This window comes from Caenorhabditis elegans, chromosome X (assembly GCF_000002985.6).
Source record: "Caenorhabditis elegans chromosome X".
Taxonomy (NCBI): Eukaryota; Metazoa; Nematoda; class Chromadorea; order Rhabditida; family Rhabditidae; genus Caenorhabditis; species Caenorhabditis elegans.
Window position 1 is genome coordinate 12,419,780 of NC_003284.9, and position 26,089 is coordinate 12,445,868.

Here is a 26,089-nt window from a genome sequence, read left to right on the forward strand (position 1 = left end):
TTGCCTTCTTCTTCCTTTTTCTTCAGTTTTTAGTTTTTTCAAGTCATATTTGAGTTAGATAGTTAAAATAGCAAGAGAGAAAATGTTGTGTCTATGAATAGTTAAAATATAAGCAACTTGATAATATTAAACTTTGCCGTCACATTCTGGAAAACTAAAATTGAAGCAAAAATGTCATAAAAATTGGGGTTTTTTTTTGTTCTTGGGAGAATAACAGTACTAGATTTTTTTTATTTGAGAATGTTATAACGACACTGAACTTTTCCTGTAAATTTATTTGCGATTTTTTGAAACTCGATAAAACATTTTCAAAAATTAAAAAGGGTTGCTATAAAGTTATAAAATTGGTAATTTGAAAATATTTTCCGCCGATTGAAGCTTACAAGGGGGGGGTGGTAGATGTGTTGACCTTCTGATATTCCAAAAGCAGAATTTACTCAATTTGAGTCTCAATTAGTAATAGTGGAAATAAACACAATATCCAAATAAATAAAAATAAAAAATCAGTATCTCAAAATCTTTAGTCTGAAAAAGCTCATTTCTGAGACCAATCGCAAAAATGATCAGTTTGCACATCTATTCGTCTCACTCCAACCACCAGAAGATACCTTTCATCACATTTCAATCGATCACTGAGTCGCGTATTGACAAGAAAAGAGCGGAAGAGGACCGAGACCCCACACCAGAGTGAGAACCATGAATTACACATTGAAATCGAGAAGATCAAAACTTTGAGGAGTAGTGCATAAGAGCGGAAAAAAATTAAATAACAATAAAATATGTTTTGTAACATTTTGAAGGGTGTTGGACAGGAAAGCAGGAAGATGAATAACTGGGCGACGAAAATTCTATAATTCTTATCAGTTATTTTGAGTAAGGTCGTATGTGATAAAAGTGTGTAAACCATTAGAGTTAGAATATATTATTCTTGTTTTTGCAAGTTGTTAAAACTGCTGCAAAACTGTTACACTTTCAAAAGTTGAGCTCAGAAAAAGTAGCACAATTAAAAATTATATTATTTACTTATTCAAAATTCTAACATATTATATTCAGATTATAATGTTTTTTAATCGTGTTGTTATTTAATCAAAATATGAACAAAACGCAAAAGTTTTTTGAATATGTTTGTTGGTAAAACGTTTACTAATAATACTTTGATAATATCAATAAATTATTTGAAGGTGGTTTCGTATGCGGTTTTTTTTAATCCGATCTCGCTCCTTGCACTAAAAACTGCAGCAGATTGAATAACGAGGAAAATTGAAACCATATGAAACTTGAAACTTGTACTCTAATTTTCAACATATAAAGGCTAACTAACAAGTAATAACAACACTTGTCCAGAAGCACGAATAAATCTTGGAAATCGAGACGAGTGCGCGGGCGGACGACGGGCGTTATACTCACCCCATGCCCGAGTAGAACCAAGCCAACATAAATAATGGTCATAAAACAAAAAGTGAGAGTCATAAACGAGCTTTAGATGCGAATGCGAACGAATGCAGATGATTTTAGATGCTCAGTGGAACACATGAACCTTTTGTGGAAAAGAGCATAAAATGAGAAAAGGACACAACTGACGGAATCGTAACAAGAAATTGAACTGACTGACGGGTGACGGCTGGAAAATGGGCTCATCGGCTTGGGAGACAGGAGCTAAAAGAACGGATGAGCCGTTTTCGGAAAAATGGATAACGAAAATGACCAATAAATCGAGCAAAAGAAGGAGACAATTGGAAAAGAGAACCTTTTTGGTGGGTATGTGATGGGAACCACTGAGCAAATGGAAAATTTAAAAAAAAACCGAAATTTTTCACCATGATGGTTCTTAATTGTTTTAATATACATATCTCCAAATATACATATCTTCAGTTGTGATCAATATTACAAAATATTAGAATTGATTAGTTTGATCTGAAAAATAGCTGTCAAAAACCATGTGCATGTGCATGTGCAGTTTGGGCCTAGTATTGAATGAAGTCAGGTTATTTTCACAGTTTATGAAGTTTCGGTTTTCCAGAAAATGCCAAGAAATCCTTAATGTAGAAGTGGACACATTGGCCATAATTACTTACAGTATTAGGATATGAAAACGATGCAGATGTAAATAAAGCGCTGTATGTAAAAACAAAAAACATAAGACAAAAACGTAAATTAAAAAAAAAAAAAAAAAGTTAACAGTACATTTCCATCAAACAGGTATTTTTCAAAATTTACTCCAAAACAGTTTATAGCTGCAGACGTCTAAAGATTCTTGATATAAAATTTGCAATCACCTGTAACACAAAAATACATTGTGTTTGCAGATGAATGCTAGCACTCAAACAATTTTCATGAAATATTTAGTTGTTATCAAATTAGTTTCTCAAACAACAAATACGCCGGAAATTAAGAATAAAACTTGTGCTCTTGTTACATGGAATTAAATATTTCGAGACCTTTAAACTTGTTTCTGTAAAAACTTCTAGAGTATCTCGTTTTTTTTCAGATTTGAAGAAAAATATTGACTTGTCTAATGTATGGCGCTGTATCGTTTTCAATGGAAGTTTAATTCGAAATTATTTACTAAAAAAACTACAGATATTTTAAAAATTATTACACCATTTAATCCCCAAAAATACAATTTTTTCTTTTTCATTCACAGCTCTGTATTAAGATTGCCACCTGTTTTCATATTCGGTTGTTCATATTTTATGTGTGGACTAAACTTATTAATGTGCATAATTTATTGATTTTATTACAGAATTTGAGAGCAGTAGAAATGCAAAAAAAACAAATTTCATAACTTTTATCTTCGAAACACAATTTTTTTTTGCTCGAGTAATTAGAGTAATTTTGATAAATTATTTTCAGTATAAGAAAGTGATTTTTTCCGGCAAAGGTGATCAAAGATAAACTACACAGATCTTTTAATAGTCTGACGTCTGATCTAACCATACCTGTTTCTATCTTTCAAAAGTCATCTCATAAATTCTACTTTTATTGTTTATCTGTCACGGTTTTCCGGTTTATCAATGAAAACACAGTTTTGATGGAAAGAAATGTGTGACTGAAACGTGATAACTAGGCGTTCATATCTTTCGGTTTCGATGACAAAAGTTCAAAAGTATAACTCATTGAAAAAAAAAACACAAACACTACAAGAAAATGGTGTGATGGTGATGATGATGCCATTGGATTTCACATCAGCTCTAGTAGTTCGTATTACACCCCACCCTTTTCTGCTCCAGTTGCACGATCGATTCGCAAAATCCAATAAGATCTTGATCACTTGGGCACGCAAGGGCGTGCTGCTCTCTGTCTTCGTTTCCTGCTTCTAGAGTACTAGAGACCCCTTGAAATATGATAGGCGTTGTAGAAACTTGCCGCCAGCTTCTTACTTGCAAAAAGTGGACTGTTCTTGTCATGTAGCCATCAAATAGGAACATTGATAAATGACGGGTTCACTGAGACAGAGCAGTTCTTCAGTTGCGTTCTTCAAAATGGGAAACTGGTTCAGGTTCCGTAAGTAACAAATGAATTACACGACAATGATAATGAAACATTTTAGTTCATTATGTTACACTTGTGCCCTTTCGTGGAACAATATGATAACAACAATGCTTTGGCAGTACTACATTTCATAGAAACCATTAATTATCAGCTTATTTTTATTCAGTTTAATTTTTTAATTAGGTGTTTGAAGAAGCTGGGGGAGATGTTACAACCCGAATATTTCTGCGTTTTTTTAATGGGCTCTTTTTACTGAAATAAAACCGAATGCTATTTTTCCCCGAATCAAAAAGGAACCCCATCAAAATATAGTAGTTAAAGACTTAGCGATTGGCCCCTTTTGACTGCAAATTTGGAAAATTTCATAAAATATATTATGAAGAGTTTTAAATAATTATTTTAATGCCATAAAGTGGTTATTAACAGTTTTTCCGCAAACGCTGTCCCATCTAAAAATTCCAGATTATTTATTTATTTATTTATTTATGGTCTTTTCTGCAATAATCAGATCTTAACTTCTGACATACAGTGCTCAAACATCACGTTCATATACACCCATTTAGCAGTAGACCAAAATACAGCTACAATACACAATCACCAGCGTCGAAAACAAAAGGTAAAATCAGAAACAGGCTACGCCTTGACAATAAAGGAAACGGATATTTGTTTATGACTAATGTATCACTGTTGCACTTGCATTACCAGCTACGTCATTAGAAAAGTTGTGTAAGTGACAAAAATGTCGAAGAAATCTGAGTGGGGGCCCCCCGTTGTCACCCTCACGCCCGATGTGAAATATGTGAAATACGAGAAAAAAACCAAATTGGAGATAGATGCCTCTCTTCAGAAAATGGAGAAGGAGCCGTCAAGGATAGCCCTTTTGCTTCCTACGTCCTCAGCCGAACAAAAGACGATTATGGGAGCCGTTGATTGATGACGACGGGGGAAAGAAAAAGACTACAACCGAACAACGGCGACGACAATTCCGACAGAAAAAGTTGTAAAAAAAGAGGGAGGTTTTAGTTGGAATAAAAATTGAAAAATGAGCGCTCGTCTGAAATATAAGAGAAATTGTTGCGTGTCTTGAAAAGTAGAAAACCCACTTAAGTTTTTCATTATTGGATGGCCAAACGTAAAATTTACATTTATTGTGAACATCGTTGTTTAAAATGTCAATTTTTTATGCATCTTTACAATTTGATCAAATTATCTGAAGTGGACGCGTTCCTGGAAATACCACAAAATGTCTGAAAAACGGAGTACACCACTGGGGTTTTGACAAACTAAACTCATACTAACTGAAAAAGATATCTACATATGTAGGTAAAAGACTTCTAAAAGTTTTTTCGAACGTTTCAGAGTCCAGTAAAAAAAGTAAAACAGAAACTTGCTTTTCGAGTGCAAATAACAACAACTATTTGAAAAATTGTACCTAGATATTTATGCACTTAAAACCATCAACAATTTTAAACATTTTCCTAATGGCGCTACTATATTTTCAATTTTTTAGCATGATTGTTTCCCAGATTAAACATGGTTCGTTCAAATTTAAAGAATAGTGTGTGGTTTTATCACATCTTCAAGTACTTTGTTTTGTAGTCAAAATTGGCCTGCTTGTTGTGTAGATGTTATTATTGTTATATAAAAACCCAAGGAACCTTTCAAATGTTGGAGCATCTATTTTCATAAACTGATTGATCTTCTTCATACCTATGTATGTATGTACCCTAGTATGTATTTTCGTCAACTCGTTTGTATTTTCAGGTATTCGTGCGTTCTGTAGCGATTTCATAGCATCTCAATATCAAGTTTACGTATGACAATAAATTTCTCCTGACTTTTTATAGTTCCAGAAACGAATTTTTAGGTTGTTACCAGGGAATAAATTCTGCAAACAGGTTTTCAGTGAGGTGCCCCATTTTGCAAAAGCTTCAGTGAACTGTAAAATAAAGAATTCATACTGATTTACACTAGAATTGTATGTTGCAAATTTAGTTGCAACATTAAATAGCGTATTAAATTGTAAGTATTTCACTACACGATTTATTTAACCCATTCTTTGAACTGTTCATAGTGTTCATAGTCATGTTACTACATAGATTTCAATGACCCTTATATAGGTTGATGTAAGATATATGCAAGCCTGGCCACATATCAATCATTCCATCATATCAATTTTTATACGATGTCTTTGGTTTTCGATTTGTGATCGATAGCGAGATGTGATGTTGGTTCCAAGGTTCAAAGCTGACACATTTCAATGACAAACGACAACTTCCTCCTATCATTCATTCTCTGCTATCCCATCAGAGAACGGTTTTTATAGTCATTATTCGCTGGATATGGAGTAGAAACCAAAATGCAAAAAGAAAAAGAGAGAGAGAGGGAGGAAGAAGCGAATCAAAATGGTTGTTGTTGACGATCAATGGAGGAAGAGACAAGCCGAGAGAAGATGATCAAAAGTGTGAAACAAACCATCGTCATCATCAGAAGGGTATAAAATCGTTATCAATTGACTGACTTCTTCTCGCCTTGTTTTGGGGGGAGAAAAAAAGGAAAAAAGAAAAAAGGAGAAAGAGACGGAACGGTGAGTGGTGATGACAATATTGATATTGGCAGAACATGATTTTACTCCCATGCCGCCTTGTTGACTGATGTGTTGTTTTTTCAGCGATTCCGGCACTTCTTCATCAATTGTTACTGCATCACATATGACGTCCTACTTTAAAATTCTAGAAGTCACGGTAATAGTTTCATTTTTCGCTTAGAAGATACTCGAGTGCTTTGCTATTTTTTGGAGCGGCATAAAATATGTGTGCATGTAGTCAACGAGGAGTCAAAAACATAAATTCTGTAAAATCAAACTTCTCGACTGTCGCTTGAATATATAATATGTGCTCCACTTGAACTGTTAAAAAAAGTATTCAAAGTTTCGAAAAACTTACTCTAGCTACAATCTTCGGATTTTTCACGATTTCCGATTTTGAACTGGTTCAGATCATTTTAAACAACGAGTCTATCAAACTTCTAGTTCAAAATTAGTGTTTTTCTCTATATCTAAAATTTAATATTTCAGTACAAATGCGAGAAAGAGTGCCCATGTCGTCCAGAGAACAAACTCTCATCCTCACTGAGCCTTTCCACAGAGAAATTATCTTCATTACAAACTCCGAAAAAAGTTCGCTTCACAGTTGTTCCAGTTTCTGAATCTACGAGTTACATATCAGGGAGTCCTATTAGATCCGGATGGTTTTGACAAAGTTCTTATCACATTTTCTTTTCCTTTAATTTTTTTTTGCAAAAACATTGAATGATATTGTTTTGGGTATGATTGATATCGAATAAATCATATGACCGGATCAATTTCGAACATCACAACTATCACGTACTGCGTTCCTTGGAAATCGCCCGAACATGGTAACAATTCATGAGAAAATCGATAATTTGACCACTCAATGAATTAGATTGTACTGATACAAAGTTTTTCAATATGATCTTGTTTTTATTTAATGCAATTGTCATTAATGTCTTGTGTGAGCGGATTGCTTAATTCAATTAAATCATTTATAAGATCAAAAGATTAGACCGTGTTCTAGAAAATCCAAGAGCCTGCAAACAAACCGGATATCTGAATTTTGTGTAGTTTCTTGATGCACCTCTGATGTTGAAAATTCCAAACTTTCAGGATGTTTTTGAAGAGCCGTCAACACTAGATTATTGATATTTTTATGAACATTTTTCATCAAGAATCTGACGAAATGTAATCCTTCATGCGCTTTTTTACAGCACGGAATGTTTTATGATAAGCAAGACTCTGGCTCCACAGATTTACATTAGATTCACGGTCACGATGCTCGTTGAGGCTTTGAGCAGATTTATCACATCTGAACATCACACAAATTTTGAAGATGGGTTTCTGTTTGAAAGTTCCGACTTCTTCACTATCTTTTATATTTTTTGGGATAGACAATTTGAAAGGTGTAATCTATAACCAATCAAAAAATTAATTCAATACTTTCAGCAAATTTGACTTTGGACGTATAGATTTTAAGTGTTTTCATAGTCCTCATCCGACTAGATTTTGCGATAGTAAGCGGGAAATCATGTTTTAAATTGGGCATAGTTACTCGTCAAAACGCCACAACTTTTTAGCAAACTCATGCAGCTTTACAAAGAAAACATTCAAAAAATTTTGTCAAAATTTGTTATAAAGTTCTCAAGCAGAAACTCAAGTACTTGTGAGCGAAATAAAACTTACAGTTTGCCAATGTTGCAACTTTTCAGAAAAGCTGCAACAGTTTGTTGAAAAAAAATTAGTAAGAAGAGTGTGATATGAAGTTCGTTTTGTCTACAGGTATAATATTTCTTAAATTTTAAGGTTTTTTTTTAAAACAAACGCCAAAGAAGCAATAATCATATAGGTTTTGTTCTCCGAGAAAAACTAAGTAAGATAACATTTTCGAATTCGAAAATATCACCGTCCGCATTGCTACAGGCCTTCACAAATTTCGGAAACGCACCAACAATGGCGGACAAGTAGGCCCGCTTCAAGGTTTTTCATGATTTTCTCGGGGGACTCATTAGTAATCAAGTAAAATTTATAGGTCAAAGAATGCTCTTGATTCAGAGATTTTTCATACAAAAAATCTAAAAGATTGATATTGTTAGGTGACAGTGGCAGCTGATTGAATACTCTGAAATTCAGTTAAGGCCTAAACTAAGCTTGTGCGCGGAAGCACTAACATGTTAAGAAAATCATATTTGTGTTTTTAGTTATTCTTTTTACCCAAGGTTTTATAAGTTTTTACGAATTTGCTCTTAGATGACATTACGGATCGGTGTGCCTCGTGAAACAGAAAAAAAGTGATGCAAACTAATGGGGCTTTAAAACACACACTATTCCGTTTATTATTTTTATCAGCTGTTCACGGACAGTTTCCATTAAAACAAAATTGATATCTAATTATACAGTTAATTTTACACTTGTCTCATCAAAAAAAGCAAGAATCCGTTTGTGGAACCTATGTTTATGGTCCTTCAAAGAAACATGGATTGTAGTTTTATACCCGCGCTTTCGTTTCCAAGTGTTCTGCCATAAACAAAATTTATTTTGGCAAGTGCTTTTATACTCCGTCTACACTGTATTTAAGACAATATCACTCAAAAAATTTCGAAAAATGTTGATATCTGACACAGTTTCAAGAGCTAGATGCTTCAAGTGGAAGAATTGAAGATCCCGAAAAACTATTGAACATTTTCTATGGAAGGTTTCATCACTTTTTGCTGTGGCAAAATATGTATTTGGCTGCACCACACATCTCAAAATGATTAGTATTTATCGAAAATAAATGATCTACAAGAGTTAAATCAAGAAACTTTAAAGTTGAAAAGTGTTCAGAATTTACTTGATATTATCACTAATGCTGCAAGATGTTCTTTAAAAATTCTGCATTTGGGGTTTTTAAATATATGGACTGCATTAACACACAATATTAAAATGCATTTTTATCAGAGTCAGTGGCAGTTTTTTCTAGTTGTCTTTTATTTTACAACATTTAACTCTACTGTCCATTTTTTTGTTGATTAATTCACAACTATTTATCCTAGTCCATCTTAAATAGTGTAATTTTGTATTTGACTCTTGTTTTTCTCTGAATATTCTTCTCTGAATATTGCATTTTAACAACATACAAATTGCAAGCATTTTCAATTTGTTTTCTGGCAACAATTTGGATAACACCACAACATTCAGAATATAGGTGAATATTGTAAGAAAGCAAAAAACCAATAGGAAAAATTAGAACGATCATAATCTCCGAGTCGACCCGATCTGACGGTTTGACAACAAGAAAGAAAAGTGTCAAATGGATTTGAGTTCTGGAAATAACACCGATGTGAACTCACCAGGAGATATTTTTGGAAACATACACCGTATTTTGTCTACATATCAGTCTTGCTCCCCTGCGGGCCGGTTGAAAATTAGTCTTGCATGCAAGAAAATACGGTACTTAAAATATTATGTTTATTGTTTGATTTGTTTTCAGTTCTAAAGCATTTTTACCGAATTTTCCTATTAGTATTGTGAACAATTGTGCTGCATGCAACACAAATAGGGTGAATACAGTGTTCATAATATTTGTCAAAATTACAACAAAAATATTTGTAGTTTGTGTGAAAATATTCCCGTATTCTACGCCAAAAGACGTGCGTAACAAAATTAATACTCTTCACATTTTGAGATCTTCAATCTGATATATTTTTAGTCCACATATGTATTTTACGAAAGTTAATGCTCAGTGCTTCTCAAACATGTACAGATGTTGATATGGTTCGTGTTTTATTGCCCTTTCTAAACATTTGTTCACATTTTAAACATTGGTTCAACATTATCGTATTCATTTGTTTTGCGCGGCAAAAATTTGATCTTCATCTTCCTAATACTACTTTACTCAAAAATAAAATTTTTAAGCGATATAACGTTTTACAAGATTGTAATGCGCCAAACCCGTTTTGAAATTTACCGACAAAATAACGACATTTTCAAAAATTTTGAAAACGTAGTAAGTTGAAAAAATTGCTCGTTTTTATACTTCTAGAAAACGTTTTTTTAGCTTGAAAATATGCCAAAGTACGTGAAACTGTTGAAATTCACTAATATTCCCAAATTCGAAGATCATTTTAGATGGTTATGAAAATCTCATTATGACAACAAACAAGTCTACTTTTGCTGTAGGTATGAAGCAGGCGTAGGCTTTCTTGAAAACATGCAGGATCGCTGTCTTTGCTTTTGCTTTTGGCCGAACATTGAAAAATCACAACCATCATCACTTGTTTAACAAGCAGGTTGATTAAGTTTTTTAAGATCGTTTTTCAAACTTCTAATTCTTCAGATCCTGAAACAGAAGCTGTAGAAAAAAACTTAAGCACTTTATTCATATACAATTTTTGGGAAATTTATATATCAATTTAATTTTCAATTTCCAAATAATCAGACAATACTTGAGTTGCGTTGATATGATTCCTTTTCTCCGCGTAAAATCCATGTTGTGTTCCGTCCGAAGGCAAATAAAAGGTTTCTATTGTAGACGTTGTCTGAAACATGTCCTGATTTCTCCTGCTCTTCTATAAAAATGTTAACATCTGCACCTATTGCACAATGAGCCCATCTTCACCTACATTATCTGATAATAGGTGAAGAAGGACCACCTTGCACCTCTGTCATCATGATGATTTTTGGAGCATTATCATCATTTCTAGTGGGTGTGGTCTACAGTAAAAGATCCCAAAGATTATTAGTTTGAATCAGTTTTCATACTTTATTCCTTCTCTCTAGCACTATGGCCTACCCTTACCCCGTTTTCAATGCTGAAAATGTCTTTGACAATACCCAGCAACAAGTTGGATTCTATGATTATTCAACTCCATTCAATGGTACATACTCCTTTACTACTGACTATTCTTATTATAATAACTACTATGACTATGTCAATACTTATGCTTCTTATTATCCAACTGCAATGGATTCTTCATCTTTAAATATTTCATCAACTACTGGAAGTCCTAATTCTTCACATTTCACCACGTTTACTCATTTTTCCACTCCATCTACATCTCCATCTACCTCTACTCAAAGTTCAACTACACCGAGCAATTCTGATAATAAGAAGTCATTTCAATGCTCAAATTGTTCAGTAACTGAAACAATTCGTTGGAGGAATATTCGATCAAAGGAAGGAATTCAATGTAATGCTTGTTTCATTTATCAACGGAAATATAATAAGACTCGTCCAGTCACTGCCGTTAACAAATATCAAAAAAGAAAATTAAAGGTACAGGAAACGAATGGTGTAGATTCATTTTAATGTAAATTACATCATTGTAAATTGTATAACTCAATTGTAATTTTATTGTTTTAAACCGGTAAAATGTTTTTAATTAATATGATTTCATAACTAATACATTTATATTTAATTCTTGTTCTCGATTTTAATTACATCATAACTCAAGATTTATAGAGGAATAAATTTAAAATTAACAAACCCTGTATCGTTTTGAACTTTTGTTCTTTGTTTTCCCAACAGCGCTGTTCATTTTTTTCAATCTCGTCAGCCAGAACAGCTTTATATATGCTTAGGATTTAGAGAATCCGACAGCGGAAACCAAACTTTTGCAGAAAAAAATTGTGGACGGGAGAGCGAGACAAAAAGGGCCGAAATGTGTTCTTCAGTCATTGCTTTGAAAGGTTTCACTTTTCTAGTGAGTTTTGTTTTTCGAAGAACTTTTTGAGCTGCACTATAATTCTTGTATTAGATGTTTGTTTTTCAATAATTTAGATTTAAATTTTTCTGTGATGTGTACTGTGACCATGCGATTGTCACCCACTAGAAATGTTGCATTCTGAGTCGGAAAATGATGCTTACTATTTTTAAAATTTCTCTCCAATTTTTCCGTGTTTATTGTCACAATCAACCCAAAAATAGAATATTAAATCAGTTGGTTTGCACTCGTCACTGAATTCTGATTCATTGTTTCGCATAAAGTTATAACACCTTCTCTAGTCACCCTAGTTTCCATTTGGCCTTCTGTCTGCTTTCTATAGGATTGGCTACATGGTACATACATCTGTTATTTGTCATGCTGTGTTCATCACAAAAACTTTACCCCATAAAAAGTGTCATACAAGGAACACGAATCATTGAGTGAAGTGTGACACAGTTTTCAATTATTTAACATTCGCTTTGTTTTAGTAGACTGCTGCTCTTTTTTCTTCAAAGTAAGATAATCTGGAGGACAGACAGGAAGTTGTTAAAGTGATGTATAAATATCGAATATGTTTAGTTGAATGCAGTTTTTTTCGAATAATTTGTTGCACAGCCCGTACTTGTTACACTAGTTACTTTTTCTCGAACTTTTGATGTAGCTTAATCATTTTCCCCTTTATTTTTTATGTAAGAGATAGTACTTGTAAAGTGTAAAACGTTATTCAATATATACCAAGAACAATTACACCCATATTCGAAAAAAAATAGTTGGGATTGTGATTTTTCTCTACCTATTTTCAACATTGCCAAATTAATACTTTGATAAATTCTCTAGATATATATATATATATATATAATATATATAGATACATTTGCATGTAGATCATTTTTCTCTGAGCTCCAAGGTTAAATTCCCAATTTGTGCAGGAAGATTTGCCCAAAATACCTGTCGATTCTGTTTTCAGCAAATTTGGAAAATCTGGAAGCATCCAATTGTTTGTTTGCAGCGCAGCCATTGGAATATTTTTATTTTTTAATTTTTTCCAGTCCACTTTTGTTTTGAAATTACAATTTTTGAAGTAATGTAAAAAGTAGAAAATAGCCTTGGGCAAACAAAACTTTGAAACAAAATTTCATTAACGTTTTTGCCCCCTTCCTCCGCCCATTTCCTCTTCTCATCCCATTCGAATTTTACCCCATTGGGAATTTCAATTCTTGTATCAGTTTTGTTCTTTTTTAGTTTTAAGAAAATTGGCATATATTTTTGAAAAAACGTCATTTTGATCTTGCAGAACAGCTCTGTTTTGTTTTGTGTCGGGTGGTACCCTAACACCATCATTCTTTCATTCAACCCATAAAAGCCAGCCGTCACAGAGGAACACATTTGAAAAAAAGGGTTCCGCGTCTTTTTAGCTTTTAACTACCATCTGCTCTCTTCCAAAAAAGGACATTGAGTGCTCATTTAATTTTTCTGCTCATTTGTTGATTGGGTTTTTCTACACTTTGACATTCTTTAAAATTATAATTAAAAATAAAATCTTTAAAAATAAAATAGAAAACAAGACGAAAAACATCCTCATAACTCCCTAAAACTAGTGTTTATCGGATTAGATACACATAGAGACGTTCGAGAAATTCAATTTTTTTATCTCATCGTTTACGTATTTTATGTATTTGCACATGTGCGATGAGCATTATTTATGTTACAACAAACCCGTTTTTCCTCATATTTCATCTTGCCATTCTCATTTATTTTCTTATTTATGATATTTGAAAATAACAGAAATTATTTTTACTCTTAATCAGATGAAATACTTTGCAAATATCATAAATGTTATAATTAAAACAATTGAAATTTTTGTTGCGAATATTTAAAACATACAAAAAAACGAAAAAATAAACATACTTAATGTTCCTAGTGAATATCAAATTTCTCTGTGCGTCCGCAAATGCATCACGTGGTTTTGTTCACAATTTCAATTAAAAAACTTCTTGAACTTTAAAAATATGTGTTCACACATTAATTAATTTTCACAAGATCTGTAACATGGGGCATAATTTTTGTGAATTTACCAATCAATCATTAATATAAGATAGTTTCACGTAAGTTCAACGCAAGTTTAAAAGTGATAAAAAAAATCAAATTTTGCATTCAACTTTGCAAATTTGTTCTCAGGATGAAACTTCTTGAAAATTTCACAAAAGTGTTTTTTCTTTTTCTTTTTAACGGTTGAAAAGTTTAACAAAAAAATACTCAATATAGCAAAATTCTAAAATTTTATCAACTTTACCCTGTTGTAGAAATTGAGATTAAACTAGCGAATTTTTCATAAACGACACAAAATTTCAAAATGAGGTTGTGATTAAATAATAATATTTTTTCCAGTCGCTCCGCGGACAAGTGGCCTAAATTTAAGATTCCTGCGGAACCTCAATTTTTAAAATTTTTTACTCAAATAAAAAGCAGAACCGTTACTCCTTCTTATGGTTTGCGTTTATATCTTCACAACTTTTTTTGCTCTCTATTGTCAATAACGTTGGTTTTACAAGATACAAATAACTTAAAGTTTCAGGGTAGTTACAGCTAAAAGAGACCGCAGCAAGGGATCCTGTCACTGAGAATGTTCATCTTTGCCGCAGTAAGTGTTCATTTTTAAGATAAACCACATGACCTTGTCTCCTTATGATCTGCCTGATCAAACAACCGGCTCTTCGTTGTCAATGACCTCGTGTTTATGTATGTGTTTTGTTTATCTCCAGCACGTTTTCCAAATCTAAACGTTTTTGATGGTTGGTTGAGAAAGAGAAACTCTACGCAATTTTGTTGTCCTTTCGTTTTGCTTCTTCACCGTCGCCAATGTAAAACGCGTGACTGCCGCGAAACAAACTCTAAAATACAGAAATCGTGAGTCAACTGTAATTTTTTCGACGATTTCCTTTCTGATTCAATTCCACATATCGATTTTTAGAATGACACCGATTTGCATGAATTATCCGTACCCCCGTCAGTCTGAACAGCAACTTTTCTTTTTAACTTTTTGATTTCTGTTGTTTAATCAAGTGCTTTTTGCGTTCATAAAATATAAGAATAAACAATAACTAAAATTAGAATTTCTTATTTTTACGTATTTTTCCTTCAACAGCATATCAATTTAATTTGAAAATAATTTGTCTTGTTCAATGTTAGGAATTTCGCAAACGTTTAGTTGCCATATGTACAAAGATATGTATAAAGAATGTGGAACATTTTCTTTCAAAAATTGAAAATAATTTATTCTAGTAACATTTTTGAACACATAAATTTCAAGTATAATCTTGAAATTTTTTCATGTCGTTAAAAAATCAAATGCAACGTAATTTGAAACACCTACATTGTGAGACTTTTGCAGAAAACAAAGTTAAAGGTCAATGAGACCCTCCGAATACGAGTGCCAAAAGTATTCAATTAAATTTCCAGTTTTTACGCGATGAAAAACACCAATCAACAATGAGCCAAAAGTGTGGTGTGCTGCTCTTTTCCAAGCGTAACATTTAAATTGAACTTCTGTTTGAAAAATGAGGAGAGCATATAGAGCCAAATGATACAAAACCACTCTCATGATATTAGAATTTCCGACTCCTACCCCGACCCGACCGACCCAAAAAATGGGGCGACCCACTCCACAGGCCTAGTCTTACATCCCTACGGACCAATTGAAAATTAGTCTTGCATGCAAGAATAATAGAGAAAGCTTCAAAGCTAATTTGTTCAAAAACAATTTCCTTTTTGGATCTTCTCCGCCTTCAAACTCCAGTTCAGAATGTTATGTGTCCAATTTTCTTTTGCACGTTCGCTCAAGAGTACACATGACAACTACATATTATCTTTTTTATCAGTTCGTCATTTGATTTGATCGCTATTCATGTGCCCTTTTCATATTTACTCTTCGCAACTCTTTTGTGAGCACCATTGTTGCAACCACAACTTGCATAATTACTACAGAATCGAAGTTTCAAAAAAAGATTGCATTCTATCTCGCGCTCCCATGCGCTTTTTTCGTTTTATTTGCGATTGAAAAATAGCTTTCCTGCTTTGCGGGCTATGCAGAGCAGTAGTTTTCAATGGTTTTGTCTGGGCACACAGAGAAGCGTACAGTGTGATTGAAAAAGTGGGGTAGCAGCCAGTATAGAGCAAGAGAAATGTACAGCATTCAATTTTTCATTCGTTTTCTATTTTGCTCTTATAAACTGTGACATTTCTAGTGACTGAAAACGAGAAATCGCAGTGTCTTGTTTAAAACTCCCTCAAAATCTTTCTCTCTGAAATAATAATTCAGAAGAATTATATATTTTTCTTTTTGACAATGACTTCAAATATAATCTCAGAAATCTTACAATTCACTGGAATGTCACAGTCATAATCTCGTATTATTTGTATCTGAAATAGACGTTATTGCGCCATGTCTAGGTGGCTTTGTTAGAGAAAATACGCGTTTTTCTTAGCTCATCTATTTTTTTTTCTTCTTGCAAAAAGCTGACTTCTTGTTGCATATTCATTGAACGTTAGCTTTTTTGGCAAAGGTTTATGTAGGATTATTTGTAAGACTTGAGTTTTAAGCTCTAAGAATTTGAAAAAAGGTATGAAAAGCTACCAAGTTTTTCATTTTTCTAGTTACGAAAATTGGCTTTCTCTTTTTTTCCTTCCAAACTAGTAGAAAAAGCACTGCCATTGAAATTAAAAAAAACAGTTTTCAACAATTTTTCACAAAGCGGAAAACTTGAAAAATAAATGCTTTTTTAAGTTAAGAAAATATGTCGTCACAAAAGTTCTTGCAGATTTTGCACTGTGCTTTCATAAAGTTATTGGGCTTTCTTGAACTGTTGTTAGTTGTCCTTGATGTACTTCAAACTTTCATAAATTCCTTTTCCAATTACAGCGTTCTCAAACTATTAAAAAAATATGATTCAATAACTGTCTGCACCATTTAGAGAGAGAGAGAAACTAAGCGTTCCTTTCTTTCCTGAAAAAAAAACAAAGTCTCATGGGTTTACTCAGATGACAAAGTAACACAAAAAAACAGAAAAAAAACTCCAAAGTTTCCGTGCCAAAAGTTGCGCCGTCGTGTCTATTTACTTGACACACTTGCCATCACACTTGAGCAAGTACAGCTGTTCCTCAGCACCGCGAGCACTTTTTCGAGAAAATTGAAATTACGTGTCAATTCATGTCTCCCACAGCAGTTCATCAATCATTTGCTGCATGTTGCGACCAATTTATCTTTTCGTTTTTTGTTCAAATTTGAAACAGAAATTTCGAATAAGGGTTCTTGAGTGTAATCAGTCAACGATTGTGATTTTTAATGCGATAAAAAATCCAGCATATTTTTTGAAACTTATCTTTGCCATTTTTCTTCAAAACAATTTTTAATTTGCTCACCTAACCAAATTAAAGGCGAAAGATGTTTTTTTTAATATAAAAATGTCGTACGTTTTGTTTCCCAAAATACATTAATTCAAATCTATTTTGGTCAAATCGTTGTAACTTTTGTTCATATCTGTCTTGTCCACGGCGCAAAAATGTTATCAAATTTTGCTAATTAGTCATCAACTTTTTTTAATTTCATAGGTTCTAATGGCATTAGTTAAACGATGTGTACAAAGATGTAATTATACGCTTTTCAAATATATGCAAATTTTTCTTGATTAACTATGTGTCCAAACGACTAAAAACCGTTAATCTTACTGTTAATTGAAAAAAAGTATTTGAATCTGTTATAAGTCATCATAATTTTACCAAAAATCTAAAAGTTTCAATTTATCTTTAGTAGAACAAATGTATATTTTAATTCTTGTTTGTGAAAGTACAGATTTTCTTGTTTTATACACTACTTCTAAAATGCTAAAATGTTTTATTGTCTATTTATTACTTATTTTTTCAACTTTTCAGGCTTTCCAACAGAACACAATAATAATGAGTACTACTTCCAATGAAGCATCTGTGATTGAGGTCGTTCCTCCAAATGCAAACTGTGACAAGCCGAAGAAGAAATTCCAAGTTGTTCCGGTTCCAGGAGAGTTTACACGTGGCAGATGGAAAGTGATTGATACCAGATTTGGGTCGGCAATGGGAGGTTAGTTTAACTACTTGAAAACGAATAATTTATCAATTTAGAAGAAAATCAATAAATTTATTAGATACCAGTTCAAAATTCCGAGCATAGAAGTACGTGTTTTAGTACGTGTTTTTAAAAAAATGTTTGAGGTTGTTGAAGTACCAGTGAAAATCTTTTTTCAAAATTATTGATTAAAAAAAAATAAACTGGACAATAAACACAATTTATTTTTTTCAGAATTTGGAAATTATCCTCCAGAAGACGAGTACAAGATGATCGTAACAAGCAAAAACAATGTGATCACCGTCCGAAAGAAATTCCCTCGGCCGACAACAGTCACCTCTGCTCCAATTCTCGGAGCAGAAGAGGCGGACAGCATTCGTGTGCTACAAAAAAGTCAGCCGCGGTGAGTGATCTCACATAAATAAACCCAGATTTAAAATCTTAATATCCAAAGCAATCACGTGAGATAATGCGCGCGCGCGTCAGTAGACTTTGAAAGGTGGCTAGAAAAGTCTCTGGAGAATTGGCAAGGCGTTGAAAAGCGGGCGGCTTTCAAGTAAAAAATAATACCCAAAAAATATCGAGTTTCAGACGAACTCTTTGCTTTCGTTTCTTTTTTTGCGTAACTAAAAGGCATTTAGAATTTTTATTATTTTCGCAACACTGATTTTTAAAGTGAAATTCTCTTTTCTTTGAAGTGAAATAAACTGAAGGGGTTTTATTACTTTTTCACCTTGTCGTAAACACATTACTTCTCAAATACCCTATCAGACACATTGACCTTAAAAACACGTCAAAAACGCAATTACCCATTCTTCAAATCGCTCCGTATTATCCTCCTGTCATATCGATTTCTTCCGATTACCTTTGCAGTTATGTTCATGTAAGTAAGCGTAATTTTTAATTTGAAAATGACTCCAGCACGTCATTTTTTCGGCTTAAGTACTTTGTTTGTGTTTTTTATTTTTGTTTCTGCTAAAAGCGGGAAGGGACCACACATTTCCTTCCTGATATATATTCTGAGAGTAGAAAAAAGAGAAAACAACTGAAACGAACATGCCAGTTGTTTGGGTTGGAACGAAGAGCGATGAGGAGATGAAAAGAAAAGTAGCAGTTTTTTTCACTCAGTTTCATCTTTTTGCTATATTTTGCACCTTATTATTAAGAAAAGTTATGAGTTGTTTTGTCCATCAGATAAAATTTGTTTTTTAATTTTACCATATTTCCTCTAATATGTACATAGAAACGGTAAATATTTTGCCTGTTGGCATTTTATAAATAAAACAAAGGGCAACTGAAATATGTCATTAAAATTAAAAAATGGACGTGCAATAATGAAAGAGAAAACACTGCGAATTAAAATTATTTTGTGTTTTGTTAAAGTTTAACAAAAAGTACCGGAATTGTTTAATGACTTCGATTTGCATTTCATTATTGACACTATGCATGAATCCAAGGGAAAGCAGTTCTTCAAAAATACGGATGAAAAGCAAAAAAAACCAAATTGAATTACAAATTACAACAAGTGTTTTAGTAAATCTTAAAATGTTCAGCTTCTGGATTTTAATTTTGGTAAAAGTTCACAAATGAATAATTTTTCGCAAAAAAAAACGGGAATTAATAAAGAATAATTCACGTGCTCGTATAACAAACTATATGTAGTTATTAACAACTAAACAATTTCTTAGTCATCTGATTTTCAAATATCCTATTTTATTCTAACAAGCTGTGACGTCATTTCAAATTTTACTCAAACGTAAATATACAACACTAATATCTCACTTTTTATTTTAATTTTTAGTCTATATTATTAAGTGGTTTTTTATTTTTCTTTTCTTATTTTAATGTTTCCACAAAAAAATACGTAGAATTAAATAAAAGTAACCATTGAAACCGGCTTAGAATTTAAATTTAAAACAAAAAAATGTAGTGAGCAATTAGTGTTGTATGTTTACGTACCTGTCCACTTTTTAAGGGGTCAAAACAATGCCATAAGCTTTAAAAATAAATTTGCTAAAACCCTAATTGTAAAGTATATTATCTGCTTCCAAGCTATTTATAGCGTGTAAATTCTTGTGAACCTTCATCCGGGGTTTGCTTCCATTTTAAGCATTCATTATTATTTTACTCGGTCCATATCAATTTTAAGTGAAACCATATTCAGTTGAAATAATGTTACTCTTACAACCCACAATTCTGATTGACATTTTGATTAAACCCAAGCTTTTTATTGCAAAGCTCAGGTTTCCATGGTGTTCGTCTTGGAATGAGGACGCATGATGTCTAACCAAAAGGGACGAGATCTCGTGTGTTTTTTTTCTTTCTTCATCTCATTTCTCCTACTTGTGACTGCTTCTCTTCCGGCGGCCAAACGGAATGGGCAAACTTAAGGGGGGAATGTTAAAGCAATGCCATGCCACCATGTTTCGAAAGGACCACCCCTGTCCAAAAATTTTGTGTTTATTTTATGTATTCGGTTTTTTTCTGTTCTCTTCTTCAGTATTCATTTTTATGCTCGTTCTAGACCCATTTCCGTTTGGTGTTGCTACACTGAAAAACAATGAATATGAGCTCCGAGAAAAAAAAGATCGAACCACTGGAAGAAAAGGAGAGAGGAGTTGATGCAGTAAAAATAGGGATTATATCTCATTTCTTTTTCCCTTTTTCAATTTTTCTCCTTTTTTCGCGCCAATCGGTTATATCAATTCTACCAATAAATGCAGCTCGCGCCTAATACATTATTCTATAATGGCTTTCTGGTACATAGTGAGCGAAGACGAAGGCATACTAGTAAAGAGTCAATATTGGTGAGGCCATGCCTCTTCTTTCGCTGCTTCTTCCGTGGTGAGCCTGAGCCCGCTCAGAGCTCAGTGAGCCTTCGCCGCCGCCCCAGCCGTTTTTCGTTGTTGCCTCCTCAATTCTCACGTTGTGAAGAGAAGAAGCGGGAGAGGAGGAGACGAGTGTGGAAACACGGAGCCCATAAGGTCTTCTCTGGCGCGAAATAACCAATTTCTTCTCCCGCGTGTTTTCCATGACTCAATCGCGCAATCCGCGTGAAAGTAGAAAAATCCTAATAATTTCATATTACAGCTTCGAGCAAGTCCCAGTCACCAATCAAATCAAAATACTTATTATGGACCCAGAAACAGCAGTGGTAACTGCTGGAAATACTGGTAGTACTGCATCCGAGGTGGGAACAGATGTGAGTTTTTCTTCTCGTTTAATCAGGAAGGAAATAAATGCAATGTGAAACTTTCCCACTAACGCGCCTTTCAATTGCCCTCAAACAGCCTCAGCGGCGGCAGCTCTTGAACGAAACACTAATGATCATTAAACAACTTGGTGTACAACTCGGCATCTGGGAGGAAAAGCGTTAAGAGGTTGGAAATGAGAATTAGGATTGTGAAGCGAATTTGATTGAGCAGGAAATGAATATAATTCTAAGCAAAAACAAGAGAACATCTATATGTTTTTTTTTTGAATGCTTGTTAAAAAACAATTAAAAACATTTCAATATTTTTTACTCAATTAGTGTTCCACCCCATTGTGTAACTTTGACCTCTTATATGTATTTTAGTTGTCGTTTGTCGAATACAAAAATGTCTCATGATCAAAATATTTTGTCTCTCTTTCTAAAATGTTGAAAATTTTAGTTGTTCATATTTCTAAAATGAGCTGAGATATAATCTTTTTAATATGGAGTAGTGGAGTACAACACTATTAGAGAAAATACGGCATATTAATCAGGGGTGTGCGGCAAATGGAAAAAATTGCCGAGCTCGGCAAATCGGCAATTGCTGGTTTTTCAAAATTTGCCGAGCTCGGCAAATCGGCAATTGCTGGTTTTTCAATATTTGCCGAGCACGGCAAATTCGGCAAATTCGGCAAATTTGCCGTGCTTAACGAACTCGGAAAATTTTGATAATTTTTGATGTTTTTTGGAACACCAAAACTACCGAATTCTTAACACACATCTGGTTTCTGAATTAGTTCCGTGTAGTATGTCTGCTTAAGCATAAAACTAACTCAATTTTGTGTCATTTTACTAAATTTTTGGCGAAAAAATCAATAATTTTAGTCAAAATTGTACTGTAAAATTTTTGACGTGTGCGGCAAATGGAAAAAATTGCCGAGCTCGGCAAATCGGCAATTGCTGGTTTTTCAAAATTTGCCGAGCTCGGCAAATCGGCAATTGCTGGTTTTTTCAAATTTGCCGAAGACGGCAAATCGGCAAATTTGCCGAGCTCGGCAAGTCGGCAATTTTCGGCAAATCGGCAAATTTGCCGCACACCCCTGATAATAATGACACTATGCAAGTCAAAAGAAAGCAAAATCAAACATTCTGAGTAGTACAATTTTTTTTTTGAAATTGCTTACATCGTTCTGCTTCACTGAATATAATTTACTATAAAATTTAGACATAATTCATACTTTTATATTACCACCAGTTTTTTTTTTCAGTTAAAGCACAATTTTACCTAATCTCTTTGTTCATCCACTTTAATATACATACATCAAGTTGAAACCGCCCGATAATAAACTTGTATATCCAAACAAAGACAGCGATTAAAACAATAGTTTCCCGCCGCTGCTACATTAACAAATTGATCAAATTTTGACAATATAGGTCATTTTTTGTGCCGCTATAACTTTTTTTTGGAAAGTTTTCAAGAAATTTCATTGTGAATTTCAGTGTTCTCAGACAATTTGGGGTCTAATAAAGCAATAAAACAAACTCGAATACATAACCTGTGAAATCTTACGTCTGTTTTTTGTGCAGTCAAACTACCAAGTTTTACTGAGAAAAAAATTGGCCATCTACTTTAACACAATGAATTTGGGCAATTTTAGAATTTTTTTAGTTAGAAAAAAAAAACCAATTTTCATTGCTGAAAATGGGCGATTCTTGCGTTGATAGAAAGGTCTCAAATATCGAATTTTAGTCAAAGAGTATTATTTATGGAGCAGTCATGATTAAGTAAGTGATTTGAAATGTTGATAAAGCGATTTAAAACAAAGAGGATGTTCTGAGCTAGCTGCGAGAAATGAAATTACACCGTGTCTTGTGGGGAAAACCCCCCATCTCTTCGTCAATGAAAAAAACCACGTTTTGTGAGGGTGTCATTTGTGCGATCACGTATATATAGTTGAGCTTTAATATTATCATTAGATCTCGAAAATATCTGAATTGAGAAATATCAAATCAATAAGTTTCAGTTTGCATTGACGAACGACATGACATCCTCTCCATCATCAGTTGCTTTGTTGAGTGGAGACCCAACAAAAATGGAAGATTCTGCAAAATTGGCGACCGCCACCAGTAACACAGTTGTTGCAATCGATAATAAAATTGTACAGGCTATGGATTTGGTAAAAACACATCTCACGTTTGCGGTACGGGAGGAGGTCGAGACTTTGCGGACGACAATAACCGATTTGGAAGCTAGGGTAAGTGTGTTTCTGTTATTTAAACACTGTTGGCTTGATTTCAGTTTATAATAGTTTTTCGTGTTTCAGCTCAATGCACTGCGAGAGGAAAACCGTTTACTTCGTGAAAACGTGTCTCCAGAAGTGTTGGCTTTCATCACTGCAAACAAGCAACTTTGCGAATAAAGGTAAGACGTTTCGAAATGTCTGAAAACATATGAATCTGAATTTGCCGAATTTTGGCGCCTACCGTCTGAAAATGGAAAAGCAAAACCCAAACAGAATTCATTTTCAAAAAAATAATTGAACGTTCATTTTTCTATCTTGTAACTGAGAAATAGTGTTATCCTTTGTCTAAAAATAAAATAAAAATCCGTAAAAGTAAAAAAGAATATTCTGAAATATGGGGTTTCTGTATAATTTGCATACATTTTTTGGAAGTTGTCTAAGAAACCATCGCATTGCACTACTCGTCCGATACGTATTTAAAAAAGCTCAATCTATTTTCGAAATTGTTTTAATGAATTTAATTATTGTTTCAAACTAATTCCGTATTTCAGGTCTCAAAATTCTCTTCAAACATTCCATGTGATTTTATAATCTGTCAAATCCAAAAGATCCCCTTCTCTGCAATTCAAGATACAGCATCAAACTTCAATATTCAACACAACTGAAAAAAGTTCATTTTTCAAAACATACATACTCTCTTGTAAATATGGTTTTAAAAAAGGATTCCGTGTTGTGCTCCCCTTCATTAATATTATTGTTATGTATACAGAATAATTTCATTCATTTTTTCTTACTTTTTAAATGAATCATAAGCGAGCTTAAAAAAGGTCAAAATGAACTTTATAATCTATTTTTTATATGTAAAACGTTTCAGGTCATTTGCGCATTGTTAATTTTTCAGGAAATATGATGAAGCTCTCCTCTTTCTGTTTTGAAAAAACTTGAAAGAAAGCTATGAAATGACCGCTCAGTACAGGAGTATTTTCTATTGAAACAATAATTAAAATGTTGCTTTGAAATTCGAAAATTAACTGAAACTGATTTTAAAAAAACCACGCTAAATTAATCATATGTCAGAAAGTATTGTACGATTTTGTATAATGTGGGTTTTCAATATTAACAAAAGAAGAACTTCAAGTATGATATGACTACACCAAGACTGTTTTGGTTTTAGATAACCATACAATTTCAAGGAAAAACACTATTTTTCTTACAAAAAATTAAGTTATATCTATCTATTTGACCCAAAAGCTATAACATCGATAAAAAATTGTATGCGAACTCCAGTCAACCAGGTAATTTTGAATTATGTTTTCTGCGAGATTTATTTTTCTTTTTCTTCATAGCATAACTACGTTAGTTCGTAAGCCATTAGTGAATTTCCTTTCAAATTTCACTTTATAAAATCGGTTTTTCTTCCAGAAGTGTTTGCGGTTTCCATGGAAACTTTCAACCACACACCTACAAAACTACCACGTAAAATACCCCCGAGAGAAGTGAACGCATGTACCACGTGTTCGCAGTTTTATTAGTCAGGCATTCGTTTCTCTCTGTCTCTTTGCTTTTTGACAGGATCGATCACGGGGTCTAGGTTTCATTAGCACATGTTGCTATGTTTCTTCTGTTCCAGATAAAAATCTCATGATTTTTTAGAAAATAAATCATTAGTGACCCTCATTTTTAAAAATCAATTTTCAAATAAAAACGAATGGAGTTTTTGTATTTTTAGGCCTAGGATATACCCGTTTCTAAGCCTAAAGAGGGGTATTGGGCATAAATTTTTATTAAAATAGATAAATAAATAGAAGTTCAATCAATTTTAAAAAAATGAGAGGAAATCACACACAAGTGCCTTGTTTTGTGCTTTTTCGGCTTGATGAAAGTTTTTCACACAGTCTGCCTGAAATCTATACAGTTTACCAAACAGAGCTGCAACTCTTCTACAGTTAATTTTCACATTACGTCCGTTTAATTTCTATAGCATCCTCTCCAAACTGAGAGTATGACGCTTTCCAAAACATTTTTCTGTAAAAAATTATGATGGAACTTATTGCGAAAAAAACCTCTTACTATTAGTTTTATCGTAATATCTCCAAAATTAAAAAAATATATATATATATTGAAAAAAAAAGCTAGCACCCTTTTGACAATTTTCGATAAAACCTTGTAATTCATGAAATAATCTGGTGATAACTTGGTTAGAAATTAAAATGGTTTGAAATTTGGAAATTTCAAAATACATATGAACGTGGCTACCCGCCGAGTCGTGTAGCTTGTTTTGAAGTACTCAAATTTCCAGAGGGTCGTTCCCCACAAAAAATGTTTCAGTTGTTGAAATAATGCAAATGAGCCTTAGGTATATTCGAAAGCGTATTTGATCAGGTTATCATTCTTCATATATTTAGCTTGCTGGAGGATGTGCATTGAATGTTTTCTTTTTCTCTATTGCTCACACTTTGAACGTTCTCCTCCTGCTGTTTTCTGTTCATCTCCCTCTCTCCCTCCGCTCCCTTTCCAACGCACTCTTTCCGACTTCTCCACGGTCTTCATTTCTCAAACAACCGCTTTTATTCCGCAACCCACCGCAGTCTTTTCTCGTTGTCCAACTAGTACGCATACACCCTCATTTTCTAATTTCTTACATATCGAACGCTTGTGTTTTTTCTATTGAATGCGATTCGTTTGAAAAAACGTTTTGTTTCTAGCTCTAATTTTGAAATTCATATTTTTATTTTTCAGATGGAACATCTTTCTTGTAAATCATCATGCGGGTTTGTATATAAAATCAAAACTGGTTTCATGGCA

At 33.3% G+C, this 26,089-nt stretch overlaps 3 protein-coding genes and 3 non-coding genes across 8 annotated transcripts; 4 read left to right on the forward strand and 2 right to left on the reverse strand.

Annotated features, from left to right (window-relative positions):
- The first annotated feature begins 6,163 nt into the window (after positions 1–6,163).
- Positions 6,164–6,851, forward strand: T24D3.2 (Ovule protein). The gene is made up of 2 exons (NM_001029754.6): positions 6,164–6,236; positions 6,569–6,851. The coding sequence occupies exons 1-2, from the start codon at positions 6,204–6,206 to the stop codon at positions 6,746–6,748; spliced, it is 213 nt and encodes a 70-aa protein (NP_001024925.1). The 5' UTR covers positions 6,164–6,203; the 3' UTR covers positions 6,749–6,851.
- Positions 6,852–10,829: 3,978 nt separating this feature from the next.
- med-1 (GATA-type domain-containing protein) lies at positions 10,830–11,354 on the forward strand (the record flags this gene model as incomplete). The annotated part of the gene is made up of 1 exon (NM_001381117.1): positions 10,830–11,354. The coding sequence occupies one exon, from the start codon at positions 10,830–10,832 to the stop codon at positions 11,352–11,354; it is 525 nt and encodes a 174-aa protein (NP_001366746.1).
- A 2,963-nt stretch (positions 11,355–14,317) lies between these two features.
- tsct-1 lies at positions 14,318–24,136 on the forward strand (the record flags this gene model as incomplete). 3 transcript variants are annotated; one of them, NM_001270263.3, is made up of 7 exons in its annotated part: positions 14,318–14,392; positions 17,680–17,863; positions 18,083–18,251; positions 20,939–21,050; positions 23,066–23,296; positions 23,366–23,463; positions 23,836–24,136. In NM_001270263.3, 6 exons carry the CDS (start codon positions 14,375–14,377, stop codon positions 23,459–23,461), a joined length of 810 nt encoding a protein of 269 aa, NP_001257192.1. The 3 variants fall into 3 exon arrangements, with proteins under 3 accessions (NP_001257192.1, NP_001368132.1, NP_001366745.1); NM_001381118.1 differs by lacking the exons at positions 14,318–14,392; positions 23,836–24,136 and having other exon boundaries at positions 17,704–17,863; positions 23,366–23,461; NM_001381119.1 differs by lacking the exons at positions 14,318–14,392; positions 17,680–17,863; positions 18,083–18,251; positions 23,836–24,136 and having other exon boundaries at positions 20,982–21,050; positions 23,366–23,461.
- On the forward strand, positions 16,858–16,924 carry T24D3.4. Its single transcript, NR_072271.1, has one exon. It is a non-coding gene; the product is annotated as an Unclassified non-coding RNA T24D3.4 (non-coding RNA).
- Positions 16,858–16,924, reverse strand: T24D3.3. Its single transcript, NR_072272.1, has one exon. It is a non-coding gene; the product is annotated as an Unclassified non-coding RNA T24D3.3 (non-coding RNA).
- On the reverse strand, positions 21,084–21,231 carry T18D3.12. Its single transcript, NR_072273.1, has one exon. It is a non-coding gene; the product is annotated as an Unclassified non-coding RNA T18D3.12 (non-coding RNA).
- Positions 24,137–26,089: the final 1,953 nt, after the last annotated feature.